This window comes from Lynx canadensis, chromosome D4 (genome assembly GCF_007474595.2).
Source record: "Lynx canadensis isolate LIC74 chromosome D4, mLynCan4.pri.v2, whole genome shotgun sequence".
NCBI classification, from domain to species: Eukaryota; Metazoa; Chordata; class Mammalia; order Carnivora; family Felidae; genus Lynx; species Lynx canadensis.
Genome location: NC_044315.2, coordinates 92,968,008 through 92,990,265, shown reverse-complemented (window position 1 = coordinate 92,990,265; position 22,258 = coordinate 92,968,008). Strand labels below are relative to the sequence as shown.

The following is a 22,258-nucleotide window of genomic DNA, read 5'->3' as shown; positions in this document are numbered from 1 at the left end:
TGCACAGAGGCCCCCCCTCCCTGTCTGACAGGTCACCGGGCCCCCTGAATGCTGGGACTCCCCGTCAGACCCTGACCCCCACACCCGATCCATGTCGGGCTCTCCCCTGGACCCCCTGCTCCCTGCACCCGGGGCCAAGTCTGCCTCTGCCTGGGACCTGGCGACCTCTGCATCCCTGGAGAAGCTCCTACAAGACCAGCAGGGGGTCAGGATGTGGGCAGGGGTGGGGCGGGGGAGTGGAGGGAGGGACAGAGATAGCCACGGCGGGGCAGGCTGGTGGCTGTGACCACCACACGTGACACCCAAGACGCTGTGGGCAGTGGCATCAGAGGGTGGCTGAAGGCTGAGATGTGGAATCGGAAAGAAGGTTCCGGGCCTACAGCGAGTGGCTCTGAGGGGTTGCTCACCCCCTCGGAGACCCAGGTCGGCCATCCGTTAGGCACCGAGGAATCGTCCCCCACGAAGAGCCCCCGTGGGAGTCGTGAAGGGACTATGTGGCAGGGACCCGGAGACCCGGAAGGTTCCAGGCTTTGGTGCTACAGTAAGAAAGTTCTGCCCTGGGTCTGACCTCAGTGTTTCCCGCCGTGGTTTATTCCCATGCGGCCGTGGTGGCCAGGCCCCCAGGGGGCCCCCAGAGACCCCACCTCCCGGCACAGTGGGGGTGTTGGCATATACCTTGCTGCCTCAGACCCCTCGCCCCAGGGAAGCCGCCACCCAGGCAGTGAGGACACTGAAGCAGCCTGGCCAGGCAGGCGGTCAGTGTGGCCCGGAGCCCAGGCGTCCTGCCCGCGGCCAGCAGCAGCTGGCGGCCTGTGAATCCCCCCGCCCCAGTCAAGTCTTCGAAGGACCCTGAGCCTGGCTGACGCTTTGGCACAAGGTCACAGGGACCCTCAGCCGTAATCGCATCACCGGGCTTCTCCTGACTCTCTGACCGTGGGTCCGTTCGCTGTCTTAGCCTGCTGTATCTTGGGGTGCGAGAGAACCCCGAGTAGAGGGTTCCTGGGGGGTGGAGGACACAGGACATTTTTGGAATTGGATGCATCTTCCATGGGGAGAATATTCTGAGAGAAAAACAAGTTACAAAGAATCCAAAAGGTGTTGTTTTCCAAAGTCGGCTCCATGCCCAACGTGGGGCTCCAACTCATGCCCCTGAGGTCAAGGGTCGGATGTTCCACCGACCCGAGCCAGCCTGGTGCCCCGGGGAAACTCTTCAATTAGCAATAATCGTGCCCCGGATAAACCTCCTTGGCTACAATGCTGCCCTGGCACAAAGCTCCAGTTTGAGGAGAATTGCTCAGGGGCGCCTGGGGGGCTCCGTCCGTTGAGCGTTGAGCGACCAACTCTTGATTTTGGCTCAGGTCGTGATCTCGCAGTCTGTGGGTTCGAGCCCCGCGTCGGGCTCTGTGCTGATGGCTCAGAGCCTGGAACCTGCTTCGGATTCTGTGTCTCCCTGTCTTTCTGCCCTTCCTCCGCTCCCGCTCTCTCTCTCTCTCTCTCAAAAATAAATAAACATTAGGGGCGCCTGGGTGGCGCAGTCGGTTAAGCGTCCGACTTCAGCCAGGTCACGATCTCGCGGTCCGGGAGTTCGAGCCCCGCGTCAGGCTCTGGGCTGATGGCTCAGAGCCTGGAGCCTGTTTCCGGTTCTGTGTCTCCCTCTCTCTCTGCCCCTCCCCCATTCATGCTCTGTCTCTCTCTGTCCCAAAAATAAATAAACGTTGAAAAAAAAAATTAAAAAAAAAAATAAATAAATAAACATTAAAAAAAATTTTTTTTAAAAACCTAGCAGAACTTTATTCTCAGTGTTCTGAGGCTGGAAGTCCAGAATGCAGGTGTGGGCAGGGCCGTGCTCACCCTCGGGTGCTCTCGGGGAGGGTGCTTCCTGCCTCCTTCGGCTCCTGCTGTCTCCGGGCTCTCCTGGGCTGTGGCCCCCTCGCTCGAGTCCCGTGGCCTCACCCTGTGTCTGCCTGTCTGTCCTCTGTGCCTCTCCTATGAGGACGGTGGTCATTGGCTTTAGGGACCCCCCCCCAGATAATCCAGGGTGACCCGCTCATGTCAGGATCCGTAATTCAAGACATCTGCAGAGACCCCTTTTTCCAAATAAGGTCCCATTCCCAGGCACTGGGGTGAGGATGTGGACACGTCTTTTTGGGCGGCCGCCGTCCTCCACTGCTGGGCGCAGGAGCCCCTGCCGCTGAGCTCACATGACTCCCAGGAGCTTCCCCGCCTCTGAGGAACAAACTGGGCTCTGTCGGGGCAGGTGCAAGGCGAGCAGGTAGGCGTCCCCTGCCCCGAGGGCAGGGGCCCTGGCTCCCGCCCGCACAGCTGCAGTCTCTCCCAGCATCCCTGATTTAGAGGGACAGGATTCCCACCGAGGAAGGTCAAGAGAACGTGAATTCAACTCACTCGTGCTCCCGCCTCACCTCGTGCTCCAACTCCCCAGCAGCACCTACTTGGGAATCTGTTGCTCTTGGAACTCAGTGCCGGCCGTCACTAGGAAGCCACGAGCAGGTGCTCAGGACGCACCCGGCCCTGCACTTGTCGTGGGCTACTTGCCTGGCGGCTAAGACAGACGAGTGCGCAGGAGAGGTGCACCTGGTGGGGAAGTTCCAGAGGGCCCCCTGGAGGAGGGGGCTCCAGACTGTAGGCCTAGAGGACATCTAAGGGCATGTAGGAGGCGAGGCACCAGTCAGGAGACCTGGCCAGGACGCCCTGTCTCTCTCTGTCTCTGTGCCTCTCATTTCCCAACCTCTGGCCCCCAGCCACTGACCTCTGGCCTCCCAACCAGTTCTGATCCCGAGGCTGTCCCGGGCTGCCTCCTGGGGGACGGCAACCTTTGGCCGCTGCGGGGGGCAGATGTTCTCTGAGTCACTATTCAACGAGGAGGAAATGGTGTCGATGTTACGACCTGTTCGGGGCAGACACAAGGTGCGGCAGTCCTCGTAAAGGAGACTGTGCCTCCACTTTCACTTACATTTCCTCCCCTGCAGCCCCCGCCCCCACCCCGGCAGGATTCCAGGACTCCCAAAACCATGTCCCAAGCCAAACACACGGGCAGACTTTGAGCTGGTCGTGCTGGGATGGGAGTGGGGAAGGAAGGGCCCCTGCGGCCGGGGGGGGGGGGGGTGACCCACTGCCTTTTTGGTTTCTTTGTTTTACTTTTTCTTTATTTTTCGCTCATCTGTTATTTATTTTGAGAGACCGCGAGGGCACACGTGAGAAGGAGGGGGACGGGGGCAGAGGGAGGGAGGAGGAGAGGATCCCAAGGAGGCCCCGCACTGTCAGCCCAGAGCCCAACGCGGGGCTGGAACCCACCCCCCCGCGAGATCATGACCCGAGCCGAATCCAACAGACGGATGCTCGACCGACTGAACCACCCCGGTACCCCAAACCCACTGCCCTTTTAATTATTACTGTTCCTGGTTCAAGATACACAGAACGTAGGACTTGTCCTCTTAACTGTTGTTAAGGGCACGGTCGGGAGGCGTCTGGCGCATTCACGCTGTCGGGCAGCCGTCCCCTCCGTCCGTCCCCACGAGTCCCCATCTTCCCAGACTGAGCTCTGTCCCGCCACACACGGGAAGCCGTGCACGCGCATCGGAGCGCAGGATCATAAACGAGCACGGAAAGGCCCCTCCGCAGTCTCGTCCCGACAGAGCCGCGAGTGCCGGCAACCCACCCGCCAAGCACCGTCTGGGGGCCTCCGGGCGGGCCACCAGGGCGGGCACCGGCCAGAGCCCACCCTGCTTGCAGCCCGGGGGGTGGGGGGGAGGGAGGGGGTGACAGGGCGGCGCGGCGGGCGCGGCGCGGGCGGGCGGCTCGGGTCGATCCCCGGGCGTTTGCTTCCCGCGGGGGCGTGGCCTCTCGGGGCTCCTCCCCCTGGCCCTGGCCCCGCCTCCCGGCCCGCCTCCGCCCTCCCGGGGTCCGTCCGCTAGAGGGCATCGCTGCCCGGCGCTGGGCAGGGGCCCGGCTGGCTGGCGGCCGGAGGCCGAGGACGCCCGAGAACCCAGGGGCGGGCGCAGGGGCTGCGGCTCTAGTCTGGGGGAGGGGTCGCCAGATAAAACGCCGGGCGCCCGGTTCGACCTGAATTTCAGAAAGACAACGTTTTTTAGTAGAGGTATGTTCCAAATATGACACGGGACATACTCGGGCTGAGAAAGTAGTCCCTGTTCATCTGAAATCCAACTCCTACAGCGTCCCGCGCTTTTATCTGCTAGACCTGGCGACCCTACCTCCGGGGGCCGCACCGACAGCAGCCCGCAAGCAGAGGGAGCCAGGGCGGGGCTGCAGCTCTGGTTCCAAGCTCATCAGCTCAGTGACTGGTGTCCGGACGGGCCACCGGGAGGCCACACCTGCCCCGAGCGGTGACTCAGGTGGAGGTTGGCAGTCGTCCTGGCCGGCATCCAGGCAGAGGCAGGGTGAGGTGGGGCTGAACGGGGGGACCTTGCCTCTCTCTGGCCTCTCACTCGAGGCGGCGGGATTCAGGACGCGTTGGTCCAGGCCTCCCGGTGGTAAAGCGTGCGGTGGCTGGCGGTCAAAGGCCAGAGCCGGTTGTTCTGGAAAGGTCAGCTGCAGCTGTCGTTAGCGTTCTGACACTCTCCGGGCCTGCATACTGTGCCGCGTGGTCCTGAGCAGGGTCTGCTTCTCTCTTCACCCAGATTCCTCTCCACCGGCCGGGCTTCCGCCTCCACCATGGCCCCTGTGCTCCCGCAGGAGTTTCCTTGGTTATATTTACACCATGAATTCACCCGGACTTTAACTGGGTTCATGGACGGAGCTAGGGGCTCTGACTCACTTTCCACCCCTCGAGGGCTGGAACCCCGCCCCCTTATCTGAGCAAGTGCGCCTGCGCGGGCAGAGACAGCGGTCGGACCCCCAGCCTCGTGGGGCGGGGTCTCCACGGGGAAACTGGAGGGCCGAGGGACAGACGGCGGCACCTGAGGCCCGCGTGCAGGTCGGCGGTGCTCGGTCCATGTCCGCGACCGTCGCGTTCTCGGGTCTGGCTGCACAGACACACATCGACCGCTCCTGCCAGCCGCCCTGACCTCCAGAGCTCCTTGGTGTCTTTCTATGGACAGTGTCCCCGATTGTCCCCCGTCTGGTATTCCGTGAGCTGACAGGCTCCACTCAGCACACGCGCTCTCCCTCTGGGCTCCTGAGGGAGGATTCCTCCATCCCGTCATCCCCTCACTGCCTCGTTCATTCATTTGTTCACCAAAAACCAGTGAGGTAGGGGGCCGGGGGGGGGGGCGGTGCTGCCGCTCTCAAGCCCCGGGGATGGAAGGGACAGCTGCACAGAGAGGCTGAGGCGCTGGGGGCCTGGTGTGGCGCAGAGGTCGGGGGGCCCTGGCCACCCCGGGCACACGGCTCTGGGACCGAGGCACCGGCAGGGGGCCCACGGAAGGTGAGGCCCCATCTCCCGGGCCCCGCTGGGCCCGGACCGTCGGTGGCCCACAGGGGGAAGAGCCGCCAGCCAGTGACGCTGGGTGGAACTCAGGCCCAGGTCTCTGCAGAGCTGGGCCCCCGCCTCCAAACTGGTGAGTCTAAGTCTCCAGATTGGGTGCGCGAGGTGCCTCCGGCGTGGCTCGGGGGACAGACACCCGCCTGGCCACAGTCTGGTGGAGGGGAGCAGACCCCCTGACTTCAGGGCTGCGGGAATTCAGCATACTTCCCGAAAGGGTGCACGGGGCCTGGTGGGCAGGGCACAGCCTTCCGCGCGCTCTCTCTCTCTCTCTCTCTCTCTCTCTCGCTCGCTCCCGGTCCCCCGGGCCTTCCCTCGGGCCTCCTTGCAACCTGCCTCACTGACCCCCAGCCCGTGCCAGAGGCAGGATGCCGGCCTTCAGAATGGAGGGCCCCCCCAGCCCCCCTACCCTTCTCTACCGCTCGTTGCCTCCTCTCTCCCCGGCAGTGAGAGGGCAACAGAGCGGGCCAGGGCTCCTCCAAGGCTCCTTGGCCCCGAGACGCAGCCCCGCAGCCAGCGGCCAAAGCCAGGAGCGGGCGGGGCAGGGCAGAGGGCAGCGGGTGGGCCGGCCTGGGGTGTGCTGGGGCAGCTGATGGAGTCTGGATGCCAGCTGGGCCAAGGGTGAGCTGACCAGAAGGCAGCCTGTCCGAGGAGGAGATGCCCACAGGCCTGGTGTCTCTCACGCGGCCTCACGGGCCCCCGGGCGCCCATCCTGGCCCACGGTGCACAGATCAGGAAACCGAGGAAGGAAGGGCTGGTCCCCAGTCACCTGGGGGCCACGGGGGCCACCTGGGTCTGGCTCTGGTCTCTGTGTTGCTGGCCGGGGTCCCGGGGATGCCTTCTTGGGTCCCTGTGTGCCTGTGTGTCCAGGGAGGGGGCTGGGCGAGGCCACCTGCGAGGACTCATCTGAGACCCGAGGCTCTGGCGGCTTCACGTGGGCCTGCTGACCCAAGCGCAGGGGTCAGACGCGCGTGTCACGGCTGCGGGGGCCGCGTGGGGGCTGCCACGTGGGGGGCCCAGCCCTTCTGTACACCAGACCTCCAGCCCTGGCTCCTCGTGGGGCCTCCTCTCCCCTGCGCTGTCCAGCGGTGTCCCCCTACCCCTCCACCTTTCCCTCTGTCCCCTTTTGTCCCTTCACGTCCCAGCCAGAAATCCCTCTGGAGAGGAGAAGGGTCTTGCCGGCTGTCGCTCTGCGGCTCCCAGACCCTCCTCCCAGCCTGTGACCCAGGAGCTCCAGAAACCACATCCAGATGGTGATGTTGCCCATTGGTGCCTGAGTCCGGGGCCGCACGTCCCAGGCTCCACGTGCCCTGGCCGGCAGCCCTCACCCTCCCTCCCCGCCTCCCCGCGGCCCTGGCCCTGCCCACTGCAGAGACCTGGGAATTGGGCCCAGAGGCCTCATCTCATCTATTTTTAAGTACAAGCCCATGAAAGATTCACAGGCTGCTTTATTTACAGGTGGCAGGATGGCATGGCGTGCGCGAGAGGCCTGAAACCATGTCGGCCTAGGCGAGCTCAGCCTGAGCGCCCCGGGCAGCCCGGCCTGGCTTGTGCAGGCCCCCCCGGACCCCCCTCCCCGACGCCAGCCGGGCCCCCTGGGACCGCCCCCCCCCCCCCCCCCCCCCCGCTCATGCGGGCCGGGCTCCCCAGGCTACTTGCCTTCTTCCCATCCCACCAGAGGCCCGGCTCCCTTGGGCCGTCTCCCCAGGAGGTGCCCCCCAGAGGCGACAGGGGGCTCATGGGGGGCTCCGCCGCCCACCTCCTGCCCCTGCCCCCCTATGCGACCAGCTGCTCCCTAGCCTGCTTCCCTGATCCTGCGGGATCTCTGAGACACCCCCCTCCTGGGCTTTCGTCCTGCCCCCCCCCCTGCTGTTACTTCCCCCCGGGGCAGGTCTCTCCAGACACAAGCAGCAAAGTCAGGAGTGGCCCCTGCTGGGCCAGCCTGGGCCACGCGCTCATTTCATCCCAGCCGTGCTAGGTGGGGTTAGTGTCCCCATTTTACAGACTAGGAAATTGAGGTTCTGGCGCACTGGGTAACTTGGGTGTGAAGCCAAATCTTGGGACTTCGACGGTTAGGTGCCCCACCCCTGTCCCAGCTGCCAAGTGGCGAGGAGGGGTCACACAGTGCTCACTTTATCTTGGCTTCCAGAAGCGGAGAGCCTTGGCCTTTCCCTCCAGGCATGCCACCCAACCCAAGAGAGACACGCAGACCACAGGGCCCCACCCTGCCCCGGAGGAAGGAGACTGTGGGCGGCCTGGCCTCTGTGGCTCTGCCTGCGGGACCCCGCAGGTCCCCGGGGCCGCCCGCTCCCTCTCCCCCTGCACCAGCACCTGGCGCCCAGTGACGTCCCCTCCCCTTGGCTGCGGGCTCACTCGGGCCTCGGAAGGGGGTGCCAACCCAGCCTTGATTATGTCACCTGGTGTCATGTGCTGTCTGGCTTAGTCCCAGCAAATGCCCAGGAGGGCTCCCAGCTGTTACCCAGCAGGGACCAGGGCGGACTCATCGCCGGGTCACCTGGGTCACCGCGGGAAGTCGGGGCACTTGGCATGTCAAACCAGAGTGTCCCTGCTCTGGCCATGCTCTGGGGAGGAACCTGAGGGGAGCCCTGCCAGTCCCCACCTACGTGGGAATCACTGATTTTAGAGAAAATCTCTTTTCTCAGTATCTCCACCAACCCAGAAGATTCATTCTCTGGGGTTTCACTTTCTGGAAACAAAAAGGTTTTGTTAGCTTTCCAAATAGGACGTTACAGGATTGAGTATGTCTTTCAGCACCCCCCACCCCTGGCAGACCTCTCCCCAGCCCCCGCCCCGCTTCCCCTTTCCTATCCGAGGAAGAGCCTTTTCTTTTCTTGAGACGCTTCCCCAGGATGAGACTGGGAAGAAGGTGAAAGTGGGTAACAGCCTCTGTGTCTCGATGAGGACCTGGCACTGGGTCTGGAACCACCACCCCTGGGAGCTGGAAGAAGACGTCGGGGCAACCCCCCCCCCCCCCGGCACGTGGCAGCCTCCGGGCAGCAGGTGTGGGACACAGCGGCCGGGACCAGTCTCCCTCCCTGTCGCTTCCTGGCTGGGCGACCCCTACCTCTGGGAGGCTGTTTTCCATCTGTAAGATGGGGATGCACTTGCCCCGGAGCGCCGGCTCCCTGCCCCACCCCTGGATGCAGGGGACCCTTTCCCACCCAGCTGTGTCCTCTCCTTCTGTCCTGGTGCCGTCTGCCCAGGGGGAGGTGAGTCCTCCAGCCTGTGGACACAGGGAGACGCCAGCCGGGCTGTGGACACTGACACGAAGTGGTGGCCCCTCAGACTGGGAACAAGACGGAACCAGGATTCCCTCCCAGGTACTGACAGGTGTAAGGCGGCTGAAATGCTAGGGCCACCTGGGAATGGGCCACCGCGCCCACACAGGGAACCCCACCTCCCTTGGAGCCAGAGCTCCCCATTCATCCTAAGAGCGAAGCTTTCGTATTTTGAGCGAAAACAGGCCAGTTTGGGGGGGTGGGTGCCAGGAGACTGTGTCGGTGACAGGTTGCCTCAGCATCTGAAACGCCCAAGGGACCCCTAAGATTGTTCTCCGTGCCCTTGCCAGGCATACGTGTGCGTTCCGGAAATTGCAGGAGACACAGCACCCTGGCCACCCAGGACAGAAGCACGGGAAGGAGACGTGGCCTTACAACCTCAGCCTGCTCTGTGGGACCTGTTGGCCGCCGCAGCGGTCATCTGGGCGCCCAGGCAGGGCCCCTCCCTCTACCCCGAGCCAACGCTGAGGGCACCGATGCCGCCAGGCTGGCCGATCGCTGAGCTGATGTGAACGCAGTCGCCTGATATCTGCTCCTGGCGGCGCACCAACAGTGGGTGAGCCGTGACACACTGTTCCTGGCACGCAGAGCAGACACCCCCCCCCCAGCCCCGCCCAGAAATCCGCCCCATCCCTACGGCCTCCGCGGTGCGCCCACCAGGCCCGTAGAAAGAGAACGCCCGACGGCCGGCCGGCCGGCCGGGTCTCCCTGCAACTGCCAGAGGGGACCCGAAGGCGCGGATGGCCCAGGCGGCCGTCAGTCACTGGGGCGCGGTTGTTCGGCCAGCGGGCCGCCGGGGCCGTGGCGTCCTTGGGTCGCCTTTGGAGCTCCGGTTCCGGGCTAAGGGGCAGCGGGGATGTGGGGGGACGCGAGGAGGGGCGGGGCGGCCGGCACAGCGGGGGTGGGGTGGGGGTGGGGCCGGGCGTCGGTTGTCGGGGTCCAGGCCGCCGGGCTGCGCGGCTGCGGGGCCGGGACGGGGGCCGCGCCGCCCGGAGCCGCGCGACCCGCGGGAGTGTGACGGGGCGGGGCGGGGCGGGGCGGGCGCGCCTCACCTAGCCGCTTCCTGGGCGCGCTCGCTGCCCTCTCCGCCCCGCCCCTGCGCCCTCGCAATAAGAGGCGCGGGCGCGGCGGGAGCCAGCCAGCCGCCGCCAGCCCGCAGGTCGCCTTCGCGCAGGGGGGCCGAGGCGGGCGCCGTCGGGGCGCGGCGGGGCCATGGGGCTCTGGCCGTGGCTGACGGGGGCTCTGCTGCTGCTGCTGCTGCTGGTACAGCTGAGCCGCTCGGCCCGGTTCTACGCCAAGGTCTCCCTGTACTGCGCGCTCTGCGTGTCGGGGTCCACCCTGGCCGCGGTCATCTGCCTGCTGCGGCACGGCGGCCGGACGGTGGAGAACTTGAGGCAAGGGGGCCGGGGGCTCGGGGGCCGGGGAGGGGGGCTCGGGGACAGCCCCGGGTGGGGCGGAGCGCCGGCCGCCGCCCGCTTCCGCTTCCCTAACTTTCTTCTCTCCTGTCCCTCCTTCCTGCCCCGCCCGCGCCTCTCGGGGCTCCCGGGCGGGCGCGCGGGGGCGCGGGGGGCCCCGCGTCACAACGTCGCCGCGCCCGGGAGCCCTCCCCCGCTTCCCCGCTCCCCCGCCCCCCCCCCCCCCCCGCGCCCGGGGGCGGCCGCCTCGGAGGTCTGGGTCTCCCGCGCCGCCGCGTCCTTCCGGCCCGGGACGCGCGGGACGCGCCGGGGGACGCCGGGGGGCGGCGGGGGGGCCGAGCGGCTCCGGGCGCGCTCCTGCTTCACCCGCGGGCTGCGGGGCCGGCCCCGGGGTGGGCTTCGCCGGAGCGCCGTGGAGTCCGGGGCGCCCCTGTCCCCTCCGCACCTCCTCCTGCCTCCGCCCCCTGAACGCACCTGTGCTCCGACGCCTCCCCTCGGTTCCCTTGTTCTAAGGTACGAGGCTCCCTGGTGGGAAGGAAGGGCGGTTTGGGCCCCGGGGTCCAGCCTCAAGCCTGGGGAAGGAAGGGAGTGGCGCCTGGAACTTTTCTCTGGACAACGCTGGGAGCCGGGCGGTGCGGTGCTGTGGGCTGGCGGGCCTGGGGTGGGGAGGGGAGGTCAGGTGGGGGCCTCTCCGGGCCAGACGCTAAGGGGGGGGGGGGCAAGGCTGCCTGAGCAGGGGCGTCCTCCTGCCCTGTGGGATCCCAGGCGCGGCTTTGGCTGCCATTTCTGTCTGTGGCTTTTGCAACGGCCTCTTGGCTGTGACCTGCCGTGAGGGTATTTGGTCTCTGAGGTCCCTGCCCCCTGTGTGGTTACAGGGCAGTTGGTGAGGGTTGCTGGCTTGCTCCCACCTCTGTCCTTGTCCATCCAGGCTGCCGGGGCCGGCCCACACTTTGTGGGTCCTCAGGCCCTGTCTTTCCGGGGTGGTGGCTTCCCGCGGTACCCGGAGTAGGCGAGGACTGGGACTGGAAGGCGCTCAGTGGGTCTCTGGTCCCCCGCCCACCACCACCAGGGCCCAGACAGGCGTCCACGGGAGTGCAGACCCCAGGGACAGCCCGGGGGTGGCCCTTCCGGGCCGTCTTCCCTCGTGGGGAGGGAAGGGCAGGGCCTCCTTTGGGGGTGGGTCCCCAAAGCTGGGCCCCCACCACTCCAGGGCAGGGGTGCCTGAGGCTGCAAACGTCTCTGACGGCCCGGCCCCTTGCAGGGGCCAGGGGCCTCCACTGGGCGCAGGAGGAGAGGTGTGGGTTCAGGGACCCACAGGCCGGGGGGCTTCTTGGAGGTGGTGCTGCCTGGCAAGAGCCGGGCCAGGGGATGGCACCTCTGGTTCTGAGGCGGGGGGAGCCCCGGGCCGAGCTGTCCCGGGGCGGTGGGGGGGGGGGCAGGCGGGAGAGCTGGGCCCAGAGCAGGTTTCCAGAAGCGACAGGAGGCGGGGAGGTGGCCCGCCCCTCCCCCCACCTTGTGTCATCAGGTGGCCTCTTTAGAAGCAGCTTTCTTGTCTTTTAAAAGGACTGACTCAGACTTCAAAGCTGCCTCCCAGGGTCACATCAGAAGCCACCAGTCTCCTTTCTGACTTGGTGACTGGACCTGGCAGGGTGGCCACACTAGGACTGGGCCTGCCCTCGGCCCCGCCCCCCCGGCTTGGGTCTGCTCTCCTTCGTCCCAGTGGCCTGAGATTCTGGCCCACTCGGGTGTCCTCCTCGGGACTGTAGAGGCTCTGATCGGGGGGGGGGGGGCTTCCTGCTGCCCTCCCCTCCCTTGGGCAGCCCCGGATCCAGGCTCTGCGCGGGGGGTGGGGGCACCCCACCCCCCCAGGATACTGCCAGGTAATGGCAGGTGCTGTGTTCTCCCCAGGGAGAGACCACAGCCTCCTTCCCCGGGATCGTCAGGTCCCACAGGGGTGGGTCACAGGGATGTGAGCCCCTGGCGATAGTGGGGGCACTGGTGGGGCATGCTGTGAGCAGGACTTCCCCGAAGGGGCGGGGTGGGGGGGTTGCCCCAGGACGGGACCCGGGAGGATGGAGCGGGGGTGCCGGAGGGACGGAGCGCACAGGCTCCCTGCCCCCTCACCGCAGGCCCCCGTGGGGCTGGGACATGCCTCGTCTTCACTCACCAGCTTGTCCCGGACGCCTGAGCACCCCGGGTGCCTGGCTGCTCTGCTCTCCAGCCCCGCCCTGACTTCTGGAAGAGGCCACCTTGCCTGAGGCCACAGCCTCTACTCCCGTCTCCCGTGGGCTGCTGTACCTCCACTGTGGGGACGGGCGTTATCCTGTGCCTCGCTTAACTGCCGAGGAGTGCGGGGCGTGACGGAAACCCGCAGGTATAAGGCCTGCACAGTGCGGGGGGGCGGGGGAGGTGGCCGCCCAGGGTCCCGGAGTTAGACATGGCGGAACTGGGGTGCCGACCCGCTGGGAATGACTCCCAAGCGTGTGTTTTGTGTTTTCCTTCCGTGCCCACCCAGCTCTGCGGGGCTGGATGCCAGGCTCTGGGCGCTGGAGCCCTGGGGGGGGTGGCGTGGGGGGGCAGCCCTGCTCTGCCAAGGAGCTCCCCAGGGAGCCTTTGCCTGTTAGACTCAAGTTCGCAGGGTGCAGGGAACAGTGATGGGAACAGAAGAGCTGAGCAGACCCCGGCCCGGCTGGGGGCTGAGACTAAGAACTCCTCCCAGGCCGATTGTGCCCTGTTGGCTGGGGTGGGTGGAGTTATTAGGTCGTCTTCCCCATCCTGGGAGGAGAGGCCCTTAATACACCCATTTGACAGAGAGAAAAATAAAGCTTTTCTGTGCCGCCTGTGTGAGAAGTAGGTCCCGCCGCAGGATCAGGAGATCCTGGTAAGAGCAGCTTAACCAAGAGGCTTTACTCTTTTGTGCATCGAGGGAGACCAGAGCCGGGCCGCCCAGGTCCACGGAAAGCTTCCGGCCCCTCCGGCCCCGGGGCTCCGCCGTTCCCGGGGTCCGGGATGCCACTGCTGTGGCAGGGCCGCTGGGGGTTGGCCCGCGTGCTTCTGCGTCCATCCGAACTGTCGGGACCCATAGCTCTTAGCTTCGAGGAGGTGGGGGGCGGGGGCAGCGAGGCACGGTTTGTGCAGCCGATGCGTTGTTTCGGCCGGAGACCGGGGGCTTATCGATGCCGGTCAGGGTTTGAACCCAGAACAGCCCAGCCTCTTAGCCAGCCACTCGGTGGTCCTGCGGGGGTGCACGGAGGGGGGCACGGTGCAGTCGGGAAGTCATGTGGCACGTGGGCGCCGGCCGGGGGTCCTGGTGTTGCGGGAAGGTCTGCCTTTGTTTTTCTTGGGGTAGGACGGCCAGGGGCAGTGTCCTTCCCTGGACGTGCTGCTCGGAGCCCTGGAGACCCTGCCTGGGGACTAAGAGCTTGCCGGCCCCCCCTCCTTCCAGCCCCCTGGTGTGCGCCCCATTCCCACACGGCCCCTCCTAACACCTCTGGGCGTCCTGCTGCACAGGCTGGAAACCCCACCCCACCCGGCCCCTGTCCCCTCCTTGTGCTCCGACACGTCGCACACGTGGAAAACATTCCTGCCCTGACAGGTGGCCTCTCTGGAGCCTCCTGTCCCCTGAGCAGATCGATGGCTCCATGCTGCCTTCCTGGCAGGGCTGTCCCCCAGATGAACCCGCCGAGACCTCGCTCTCGGGGCGGCGGGGGCGACGGGCGCAAACCCAGAGGGGCCTGGCTGCGGGCTGGCGCACGTCCCCCCACCAAGTCCAGGGGCTGGGGGCAAAGGTCAGCAGGCGGCCTGGGGCTGGCCTTGAACTTCCTTCCAGCTGCTGGGGCACAGTGCTGGCTGGGGGGTGGGGGGGCGGGGGGAGGGCTCTCACTCTCATCCGCTTTGGATTCTTACCTGCTTGCGACACCACATTTCACTCTTCAGTCGCTCCCAGGGTCGCAGCCTCCTGGGCTCAAGGTCCACACCCTTCCCCTTTCACAGGCAGACGTGAATGCTTAGTGAGGTCAGGTGCATCGCCCAAGGTCTTTCACCTAGAGCTTGCGAAGGCCCCACGTGTCCTCAGGCTAAGTGCAGAAGGTCTGAGGAGCCTGGGCTCCCCTGGGGCGCTGGAAGGATCTGTGGCGTCCTAGTGCTCAGAGGTTCTAGGTGGTTCTGGGTTGGGTAGAGGGCTCCTGAGAAAGATCCAGGAAGGGCCAGGACAGCCCATCTATCTGCTCGACGAACCATCCTGCTCCCGGGGGCCACGCGCCATGAGGTGGAAAGGTGGCACCTGTCACCCACCTGGCAGCGGGCACCCACCAGGCCACCTGGGCTCCACCTGGGGAGGTGGGGTCACGGAGTTGGGGGCTAGGGATGGAGAACAGCCCCCAGAGCTGTGCGGCCGAGTCCCCGGGGCCAGCACCGGGGACACCCGGCTCCCAAGAGGGCGGCCCCGCCACGCTCTGCGGCTGCCGGAAGGGTCCAGTGGGGCTGGGCTCAGGACAGTGGCGGCTGCTTTGGGCTGGCCGAGTGGGGACAGCGTCACTTCTGCCTGGGTGGTGTCTCCAGAGCCTCAGGGAAGGGAGGGAGGCCTCACAGCAGCTTCTGGAATTCGGTCTTGCAATCCCGAGTCTTCACCCCCACCTCCGCTTGCCCTCTGCCTGGCGTCTTCTGCTTGTTTTCCGAAAACCGGGTTAAGAGTGGGTCCCGGCCCACCTGGCGTCCCTGCGGTGTGACCTTGGGCAGGCGGCTTCAGTGCTGAGCCTGGACTCCCTCCTCCGTGGGGTGGATGTCCCGGGCGTGCCCACCTCGCGGGGCTACTGTCTGAGCCCAACGTGAGGGTTCCGTGCGAGGCGTGGGGGAGGGGCGTGCCCACCCGCCACGGCTCTCCGGGGGTGGGGGTGGGGGAGCCCCGCTTTCTGTCCCTGGAGGCGCGCGGGGGGCACCGGAAGCGTCCTCGCTTTGCTTCCTTCACGTTGAGAAACTCTTAAAACGTTCACCTCGCTCACGCTTTTACGGAAGACCTTGCAGCGACGTGACGTCAGGAGAGGGAGAGGTGGGGGCGCGCCGCCTCCAGAGACTATGCAGTGTCCCCGGGGACGCACCGGTGCCTCCTCCAATCCCAGCATGCACCTTGCTTCGGCAGCCTGCCCGGGTCACAGCAGCTGCCGAGTGTCGTGGTGTGTGTGTGTGTGTGTGTGCGCGCGTGTGTGCGCGCGCGCGCGCGCGCGCCCAGCACGCTGCCTGAGGTCCGCACACGGTATTCCCCGCAGTTCTGGAAAAACCAGTCCGCACCCAATGCCTTCCAGTAGATACAAAGAGAAATCCTGACAGAAAGGGGAGAGAAGTCCTGGAGACAGGCAGACGCACCGGGGACGGCCACATCTCAGTGGGGGTGTGTCGGTGCTACCGAGCTGGACGTTTAAGAACGACTAAGGTGATAAGTTTTATGTCACGTGTATTTTACCACCATTTTTAAAGAGAGGGAGAGAGAGAGATACAAAGAAAGGGAGAAAGAAGAGGGCAAGTGGCTCTACCAGAGAGAACGCCGAGCACTTGCGCGTGTGGCCCGAGACCCTGTGCGGCGGCGGCAGGCGCCCCGCCTGAGTGGGGGTCTCCCTGGCTGCCCTGTGCCCAGCGCCCCGCGAATCCACCTCTCCCTGGGGCGGGGGACACCTGGACGGCCGCCGTTTTGTGATTCGGACCACCCTGGAGGGGCGCAGGGCCGGCCTCAGGATCGGATCCCGGGAGAGGCACCTGATTTCCCGGTGGCAATTTCCCATTGCCGGGCAATGCCGACCTGCCCTCCAGGCCTGGCTGTGCCGGCCGCCCGAGGGCTGATGCCGATTCCCCTCTAGATGCAGCCAGGGCTCTGGTTCCCATGTGCTTCGCTCTGACTGCTGGTGAAACGGAGGCTTTTGCCTGGCCATTTCCATCGTTCCTCTTTGCGAAGCACCGGCTCGTGACCCCTCCTTGTCCCCTCGGTCCTCACAGTGACCGAGAAGTGCTCTTTGCAGATGAGAAACTGGGGCCCGTGGAAGGCCAGCAGCCGGCTAGCGCAGCCCCGGAGCGGGAAGGGATGTACGGGCAGGTGTGGCCTGAGCTGGCCGAGGCTGGCCGGTCCGGGGAGGGAGCTGGCCTAATCACCTCGCCCAGCAGCCCCACGTTAGCTGCTGTGCCTCCCTGGGGCTCAGCGTCCCCATCTGCAACACGGGGCAGCTGGGTGACACAGCTTGCAGGCGCACGGCCAGCCCTGAAGCCTCAGCTCACAGGGGGCCCCGGAGGAGCCGGACCCACAGACACAGGGAGTGGGAGGGAGCGGGGGGAGGGGAGGGTCCGTGTTCAGTGGGACAGAGTTGGGTCTGGAGGGTGAGGTGGTCCTGGGACGGTTGCACAACCGTGTGAATGTGCGCGATGCCGCTGGGCTGTGTGTGCTTAAGAGCAGTTGAGACAGTACGTTTTAGGTCATGTGTGTTTTACGACAATTTAAAAAACCGGAGTCTGGTTTTGAGTCCAGCGCTGAGTCTCTGCTCTCCTGAGAGCCATCCCTGGGCCTGGGGCGGTTACTTCACCCTTCTGTATAAAGCGGGAAATCCCTCCCTTCCCATCAAGACCATGGACGGCCTCCGCTAACTCAGGGGCTGGAGGGCGCCCGGACCTTCGGGGAGAAGGAGACACTTCTGGGTCAGGAACCCTTGGGTCCGTGGGGGCACATCTTTAGTTGCCTGCCCCACCCCCCCCACCCCCGCAGGGGATGGGAAAGACCCAGGGGTCCTGCAAGGAGTTGACAGGACACTGAGCCTCACGCCTTGGGCTCCGTCACCCCAAGGACCCCTGATGGGTCCCTTCTGGGGTACGAGCAAAGCGTCCCAGGCCACTCTGCCTCCCTGTGTTCTCCAAGGCCGGCCAGCACCTGCAGACACATCCCCACAGACATACCCACTCACACCCGCCGCAGGCTGCTTGGAGGCGGCCCCTGAGGGTCCCCGATGCTCCAGAGCAGCTACCCGCGGGGGCGGGGGCGGGTGGTGTCCCAGGCCCGTGTGCATCCTGGCTCCCTTCCTCTCTCGCCTGTGCCCTCGGGGAGTTTTTAATGTTTATTTACCTGAGAGAGAGAGAGACAGACAGACAGACAGACAGAGACAGAGACAGAGTGTGAGCAGGGGAGGGGCAGAGAGAGGGAGACACAGAATCTGAAGCCGCCTCCAGGCTCTGAGCTGTTGGCACAGAGCCCGACGCCGGGCTCGAACCCACGAACCGCGAGATCACGACCTGAGCCGAAGTCGGACGCTTAACCGACTGAGCCGCCCAGGCACCCCTATAATTATTATTTTTTAAATTTTATAAGTAATCTCTACACCCAACGTGGGGCTCGAACCCACAGCCCTGAGATCAAGAGGGGCACGTTCCACCGACCGAGCCAGCCGGGCGCCCCTCCACGTTGGGTTTTTAGTCGCTGACACGGCCAGGAACCAGACCCAGGCTGGCCCTGGGGGCTCTCAGCCTCCAGCCTCCTTCCAGCTGAGTCCCCCACTTGGCTGAGCAAGCAGGGGTGTCGGGGTGAGGGCGGGGTCACACGGGCAGGTCCCTGGAAAGCAGATGTGGAAGCGGGCGCCCTCCCCTTCGCCAGAGGGCAAGTCGGGGCTCCGTCTGCCGTGGGGATCTCTGCTGTGTCTCTGTCTCCAGTCCGGCTGCGGGCCAGCGGGGCCCTGCTCACTGATGCTGTCTCTCTTTAGCATCATCAGTTGGTTTGTCCGGACCTTCAAGTACGTATTCGGCCTTCGCTTTGACATAAAGGGCCGCCAGAAGCTGGAGGTGGACCACCCGTGCGTCATCATTTCTAACCACCAGAGCATCCTGGACATGATGGGTAAGGCGGGGCCGCGGAGGGGCTGGTGGGAGGGCTGGCCCTTCCCTGCCCTGGTCTCTGTGGGGGAGATGCTTCAGGGAGGTAGAGCCCGGGCCCAGATGAGCCGGCGGGCGAGGGGATGCTGACCCCGGCCAGCGGGACCCGTGCCTCCCTGCAGCCACACAAAGCTGCCTGTGCCTGACGCTGCGCACGGGGCGCGGACGGCTGGGAGTTCTGCTTCACTCCCTCCCTTTGCAGGCGGGAGGCAGGGGTGGCTAGTGGGAAGGCATGATCGGCCCAGGCCCGTTGGTGGTCGAGGCACGGGGCTGGCGCTCTCCTCCTGGGGAAAGATGGCTGCCAGGCTCTGAGCACGGCCTCCACCTGCCTGGTGTCCCATGGCCACCTGCAGGCCTTATGGAGGCCCTACCCAAGCGCTGCGTGCAGATTGCCAAGCGGGAGCTGCTTTTCACGGGGCCTGTGGGCCTGATCATGTACCTCGGGGGTGTCTTCTTCATCAACCGGCAGCGCTCTAGGACCGCCATGACCGTGATGGCCGACGTGGGCGAGCGCATGGTCAGGGAGAATGTGAGTGTGGGCGGGGTGGCCGCCGTGGACAAGCTGCGTGGTCAGGGACAGAGTGAGTGTGGGCGTGATGGCCGAAGGGGGCGAGTGCTGGTCAGGGAGAGTGTGAGTGTGGGTGTGATGGCCGCCGGAACAACTGCGTGGTCAGGGACAGAGTGAGTGTGGGTGCGATGGCCGCAGGGGACAACTGCATGGTCAGGGACAGAGTGGATATGGGCGCGATGGCCCCTGGGGGGCAAGCGCTGGTCAGGGACAGTGTCAGTGTGGGCATGATGGCCGCCGGGGACAAGTGCGTGGTCAGGGACAGTGTGAACGTGGGGCTTGGGCCTGCTCGGCACTGCACAGGCTGCCACGTTGTCGTGCAGAACGGCCCGTCGGGAGCAGTGCCTACGCGTTAGCGGCGGTGGTCTCGGCCGAGGAGGGGACGGGCTGTGAGGTTCCGCTGCAGCTGTCCCTCTCTCCCCTGCAGCTCAAGGTGTGGGTCTACCCTGAGGGCACGAGGAACGACAACGGGGACCTGCTACCTTTCAAGAAGGGTGCCTTCTACCTGGCGATCCAGGCCCAGGTACGCCAGGGCAGCGCCCTCTCCGGGGAGGGGGGCAGGGAAGCAGGTCCCAGGCGGAAGGCGACTGCCTGGCCACCGCCCCTCGGCACCTGCTTCCTGACCCGTGACAGAGGGCATTTCTTCGGGCCTCTTCACCCACTCTGAGCACTAGGGCTGGTGGCTGATCGGGTCCAGTGGGCAGTGGGACTCACGCTTGTCACCGGGTCGCCCGTGCCTGGAGCTCCAGCACCCCCCGGGTTGGAGCTGGCCAGGCAAGGGGTCCCTGCAGGGAGGCTGGGGTCGGCGTAGAAGGCAGAGGCGGCGGGCCTGTTTGCTGAGCGCCCGGGAATGCCGAGTGCTCGTTGGGTCCTGCAGAACCGCTGGCTGGAGTGGGGTTTCGGGGGCACCGGTGGGTCCAGAGGGGCAGGGCTGGGCAGAGCCGGAGGCGGGCCTGGAGAGAGCGAGCTGCGAGCTCTGCGCTGGGCCGTTGTGCTCTGCCCCAAGGCGCAGTTTGTCCGAGAGGGGCTTGGGGGTGATGCTGGGAGAACTGGGGGTGCATCCGTCTGTGGGGCAGGGTCACCTGGTGGGGAACGGGCGCCCTGTCCCACGCCCTGTCGGGGGGTGTTCGTGTCGGGGAAAGTCATTGTCTGGGGTCAGGGGAAGGGGCTGTCCTCCTGCCCAGTTGGGGTCTGGGAGGTGGCTGGGCAGGGGTCTGCTTTCCTGATCTCCACCTGTGCCGGGTGGCCTCTGGCGCCCCCTGGTGTCTGTCCCCGAGCACGGCTCGCAGGGGCTCCCGGCTCACACACCGAATGCGCTGGGTGCATGGGGCCAGGGGCCCGGAGCCCGGCAATGCCTCAGCAAGGCTCTCTCAAGCCCTGGACCTGCGGCCCCTCCAGCTGGGAGGTGGAGGGCACCCCTGCCACATGCCTGGGGCCGATGTCACTTCCCTGGGCTGGTGGCATGGGAGAGAGGGGTGGTGGGAGAGGGGACACTGAGGTGTGGCAGAGCTGGGGGGAGACGGCCTCAGCCAGGAGGTTGGGCATCTTCCCCTGTCCTCTCCCCTGGTTAGAGCTGTGCCGGGATGGGGGAGGGGTGGGCCCAAAGACCTCAGTAACCTCCTGCTAAACTGGACAGGACCCCGACACACACACCCCCCGCCCCTCCCCTGGGCCACCAGGACCGTAGGGGCACCGATGTGTATCATAAGGACGTGTGCCAGCCCAGGAGGCCTCCTGGTGGAAAGGAATGCTTGAGTGAAGATATGTGGGATGCGTTTACGGAACTCTGGGCCACCCAGGGCGTGAAAGGTGTCCCCGGCCCAGGGGTCAGTATGCAGAAGGGCCCTGAGGCAGGTCAGCACGTCTGTCCTGCGGCCATGGCACTCCCAGGACCTCCTCAGGCCGAAGGCAAGCGGTGGCCAGGCAGGGCTCCCCAGTGGCTCATTCTTGGGGCTCCAGGTGGGCGGGGGTGGGCTCCTGTGTGTCCTCAGGCACCGTGGCTTCCTGTCCACAGGTGCCTATCATCCCCGTGGTTTACTCCAGCTTCTCCTCCTTCTACAACTACAAGACGAAGCTCTTCACCTCAGGTAGCGGCCCCCCCCCCTCCACCGGTCCCCACACTCGGGCATAGCACCCTCGGCCGCTAGGACACCCAGAACCCCAGTGGGATAGTTCCCGTCTCTGGGAGGTTCCTCTAGGCCAGACCCTGCCCCTCCGTGATCATGTGGTGAGTGGAGAAGGCAGGCGGGACTCTGGAATCCCAGCCACGAGCTGAGGCGGGCAGTAGGGGGCCCATTTCCCAGATGAGGACACGGAGGCTGGCAGAGGGTGGGGTAGGTGCCCGAGTTCACACACACAGGCCCAGGCTGGGCAGCGGCCTCCCAGGTACCCCTGCGCCCACCAGCCAGGGAACTCGGAGCCGCTACCCTTCCTTCCAGACCCTAAGTGTGGGCACCCGGTGCCTGGGTGGGAGGGTGGGGTCAAAAGTTGAAGGGCAGTGGGGGGAGGAGCCTTGCTGTGTCCCGCCCCCAGATGTGAGACTCCCGACCACCTAAACCATCAGGGCGGATGAGAGCGCGGTGGCGGGTGCGGGTGCCTGGGAGGGCGCAGAAATGTTCAGCTTGGCAGGGCTGGTAGGGGCGCCTAGAGCCGTCAGAACCTGCAGAGCGCGTACTTTGGAGCTTTGGCTGTGTCACCTATTCTCTGTTAAAAACCAACCATCTGAGACCAGGGTGTCCAGGAAAGAACCCAGCCTGGTGGGGCCTTGGGAGGCTCCAGGGAAGGCCAGTGGGCGGCCGAGGAGCAGGAGGAAGGGGGTGCGGGCGGCGCGGGAGCCGAGAGAGGCCGCGACACGGGCGCCCGGACAGCAGGCGCTGGCGGGGGGCCCCCAGGCCACTGATGCCCCCCCCCCCAACAGGAACGATCAGGGTGGAGGTGCTGGATGCCATCCCCACCAGTGGCCTCACCGTCGCTGATGTCCCCAAGCTTATGGATAGCTGCCACCAGGCCATGAGGACCACCTTCCTCCGCATCTCCAAGACACCCCAGGAGAACGGGGCCACTGCAAGGCCTGGTTCCCAGCCCGCCCAGTAGCCGAAGCAGGGCAGGATCTGGGGGCGGGACGGGGCCGACCGGGGACAGGGCCTGACTGGAGAATGGACCGAGGGACCTCCTCCCCTGCCCCAGCTGCTAAACGTCACTGTGTCCTGCTCCTACGTGGTTCTCCCAGCTTTGGTTTGGCCCCGGATGCAGGCCACTGCTTCCTGTCACGGGCCTCGGATCCAGGCCTCCGATGTCCCCCAAGAGAGTCAGCTGGACCCTCCTCACGGAGCCCACCCTTGGGCCTCCCGGATCTGGGAGCAGGCCTGGGCCCAGACAGGCTGGCGGCCGGCGCTGAGACACTTTACCCTCCTGCCTGGGCCCGCGGGGTGCAGAAGCGGGGTGCAGGGCGGGCCCTCCGGGAGAAACGGGACTCTAGGTGGGGGCCAGACACCGGGTCCTGTGCAACCAGGGCCTCGGAGAGCCAGAAAGCAGAGGTCCTTGCTCCACTGGCCTCGGGGAGCAGGGCGGCCGCCCGGGCACCGCATTCCGTTGTTTTTTATAAAGGAACTCTCGGGAGTGC

At 66.0% G+C, this 22,258-nt stretch overlaps 1 protein-coding gene across 3 annotated transcripts; it reads left to right on the top strand.

Moving 5' to 3' along the window:
- Window positions 1-9,954: 9,954 nt before the first annotated feature.
- On the top strand, window positions 9,955-22,258 carry AGPAT2 (1-acylglycerol-3-phosphate O-acyltransferase 2). Of its 3 annotated transcripts, XM_030292940.1 has the most exons (7): window positions 9,955-10,151; window positions 17,900-18,033; window positions 18,422-18,597; window positions 19,064-19,159; window positions 20,316-20,462; window positions 20,651-20,723; window positions 21,554-22,258. In XM_030292940.1, the coding sequence occupies exons 1-7, from the start codon at window positions 9,970-9,972 to the stop codon at window positions 21,727-21,729; spliced, it is 984 nt and encodes a 327-aa protein (XP_030148800.1). In that variant the 5' UTR covers window positions 9,955-9,969; the 3' UTR covers window positions 21,730-22,258. The 3 variants fall into 3 exon arrangements, 2 of the variants coding, with proteins under 2 accessions (XP_030148800.1, XP_030148799.1); XM_030292939.1 differs by lacking the exon at window positions 20,316-20,462; XR_003964071.1 differs by lacking the exons at window positions 9,955-10,151; window positions 18,422-18,597; window positions 19,064-19,159; ... (1 more) ...; window positions 20,651-20,723; window positions 21,554-22,258 and adding an exon at window positions 12,553-15,600 and having other exon boundaries at window positions 17,900-17,973.

Bases quoted from the DNA above. Each gene is read 5' to 3' on its own strand.
- AGPAT2 (XM_030292940.1), top strand. From the start codon at position 9,970: ATGGGGCTCTGGCCGTGGCTGACGGGGGCTCTGCTGCTGCTGCTGCTG. The intron at 19,160-20,315 runs GTACGCCAGGGC...CTGGGCCACCAG, and splicing joins ACCTGGCGATCCAGGCCCAG to GACCGTAGGGGCACCGATGT. The intron at 20,724-21,553 runs GTAGCGGCCCCC...CCCCCCCAACAG, and splicing joins GACGAAGCTCTTCACCTCAG to GAACGATCAGGGTGGAGGTG.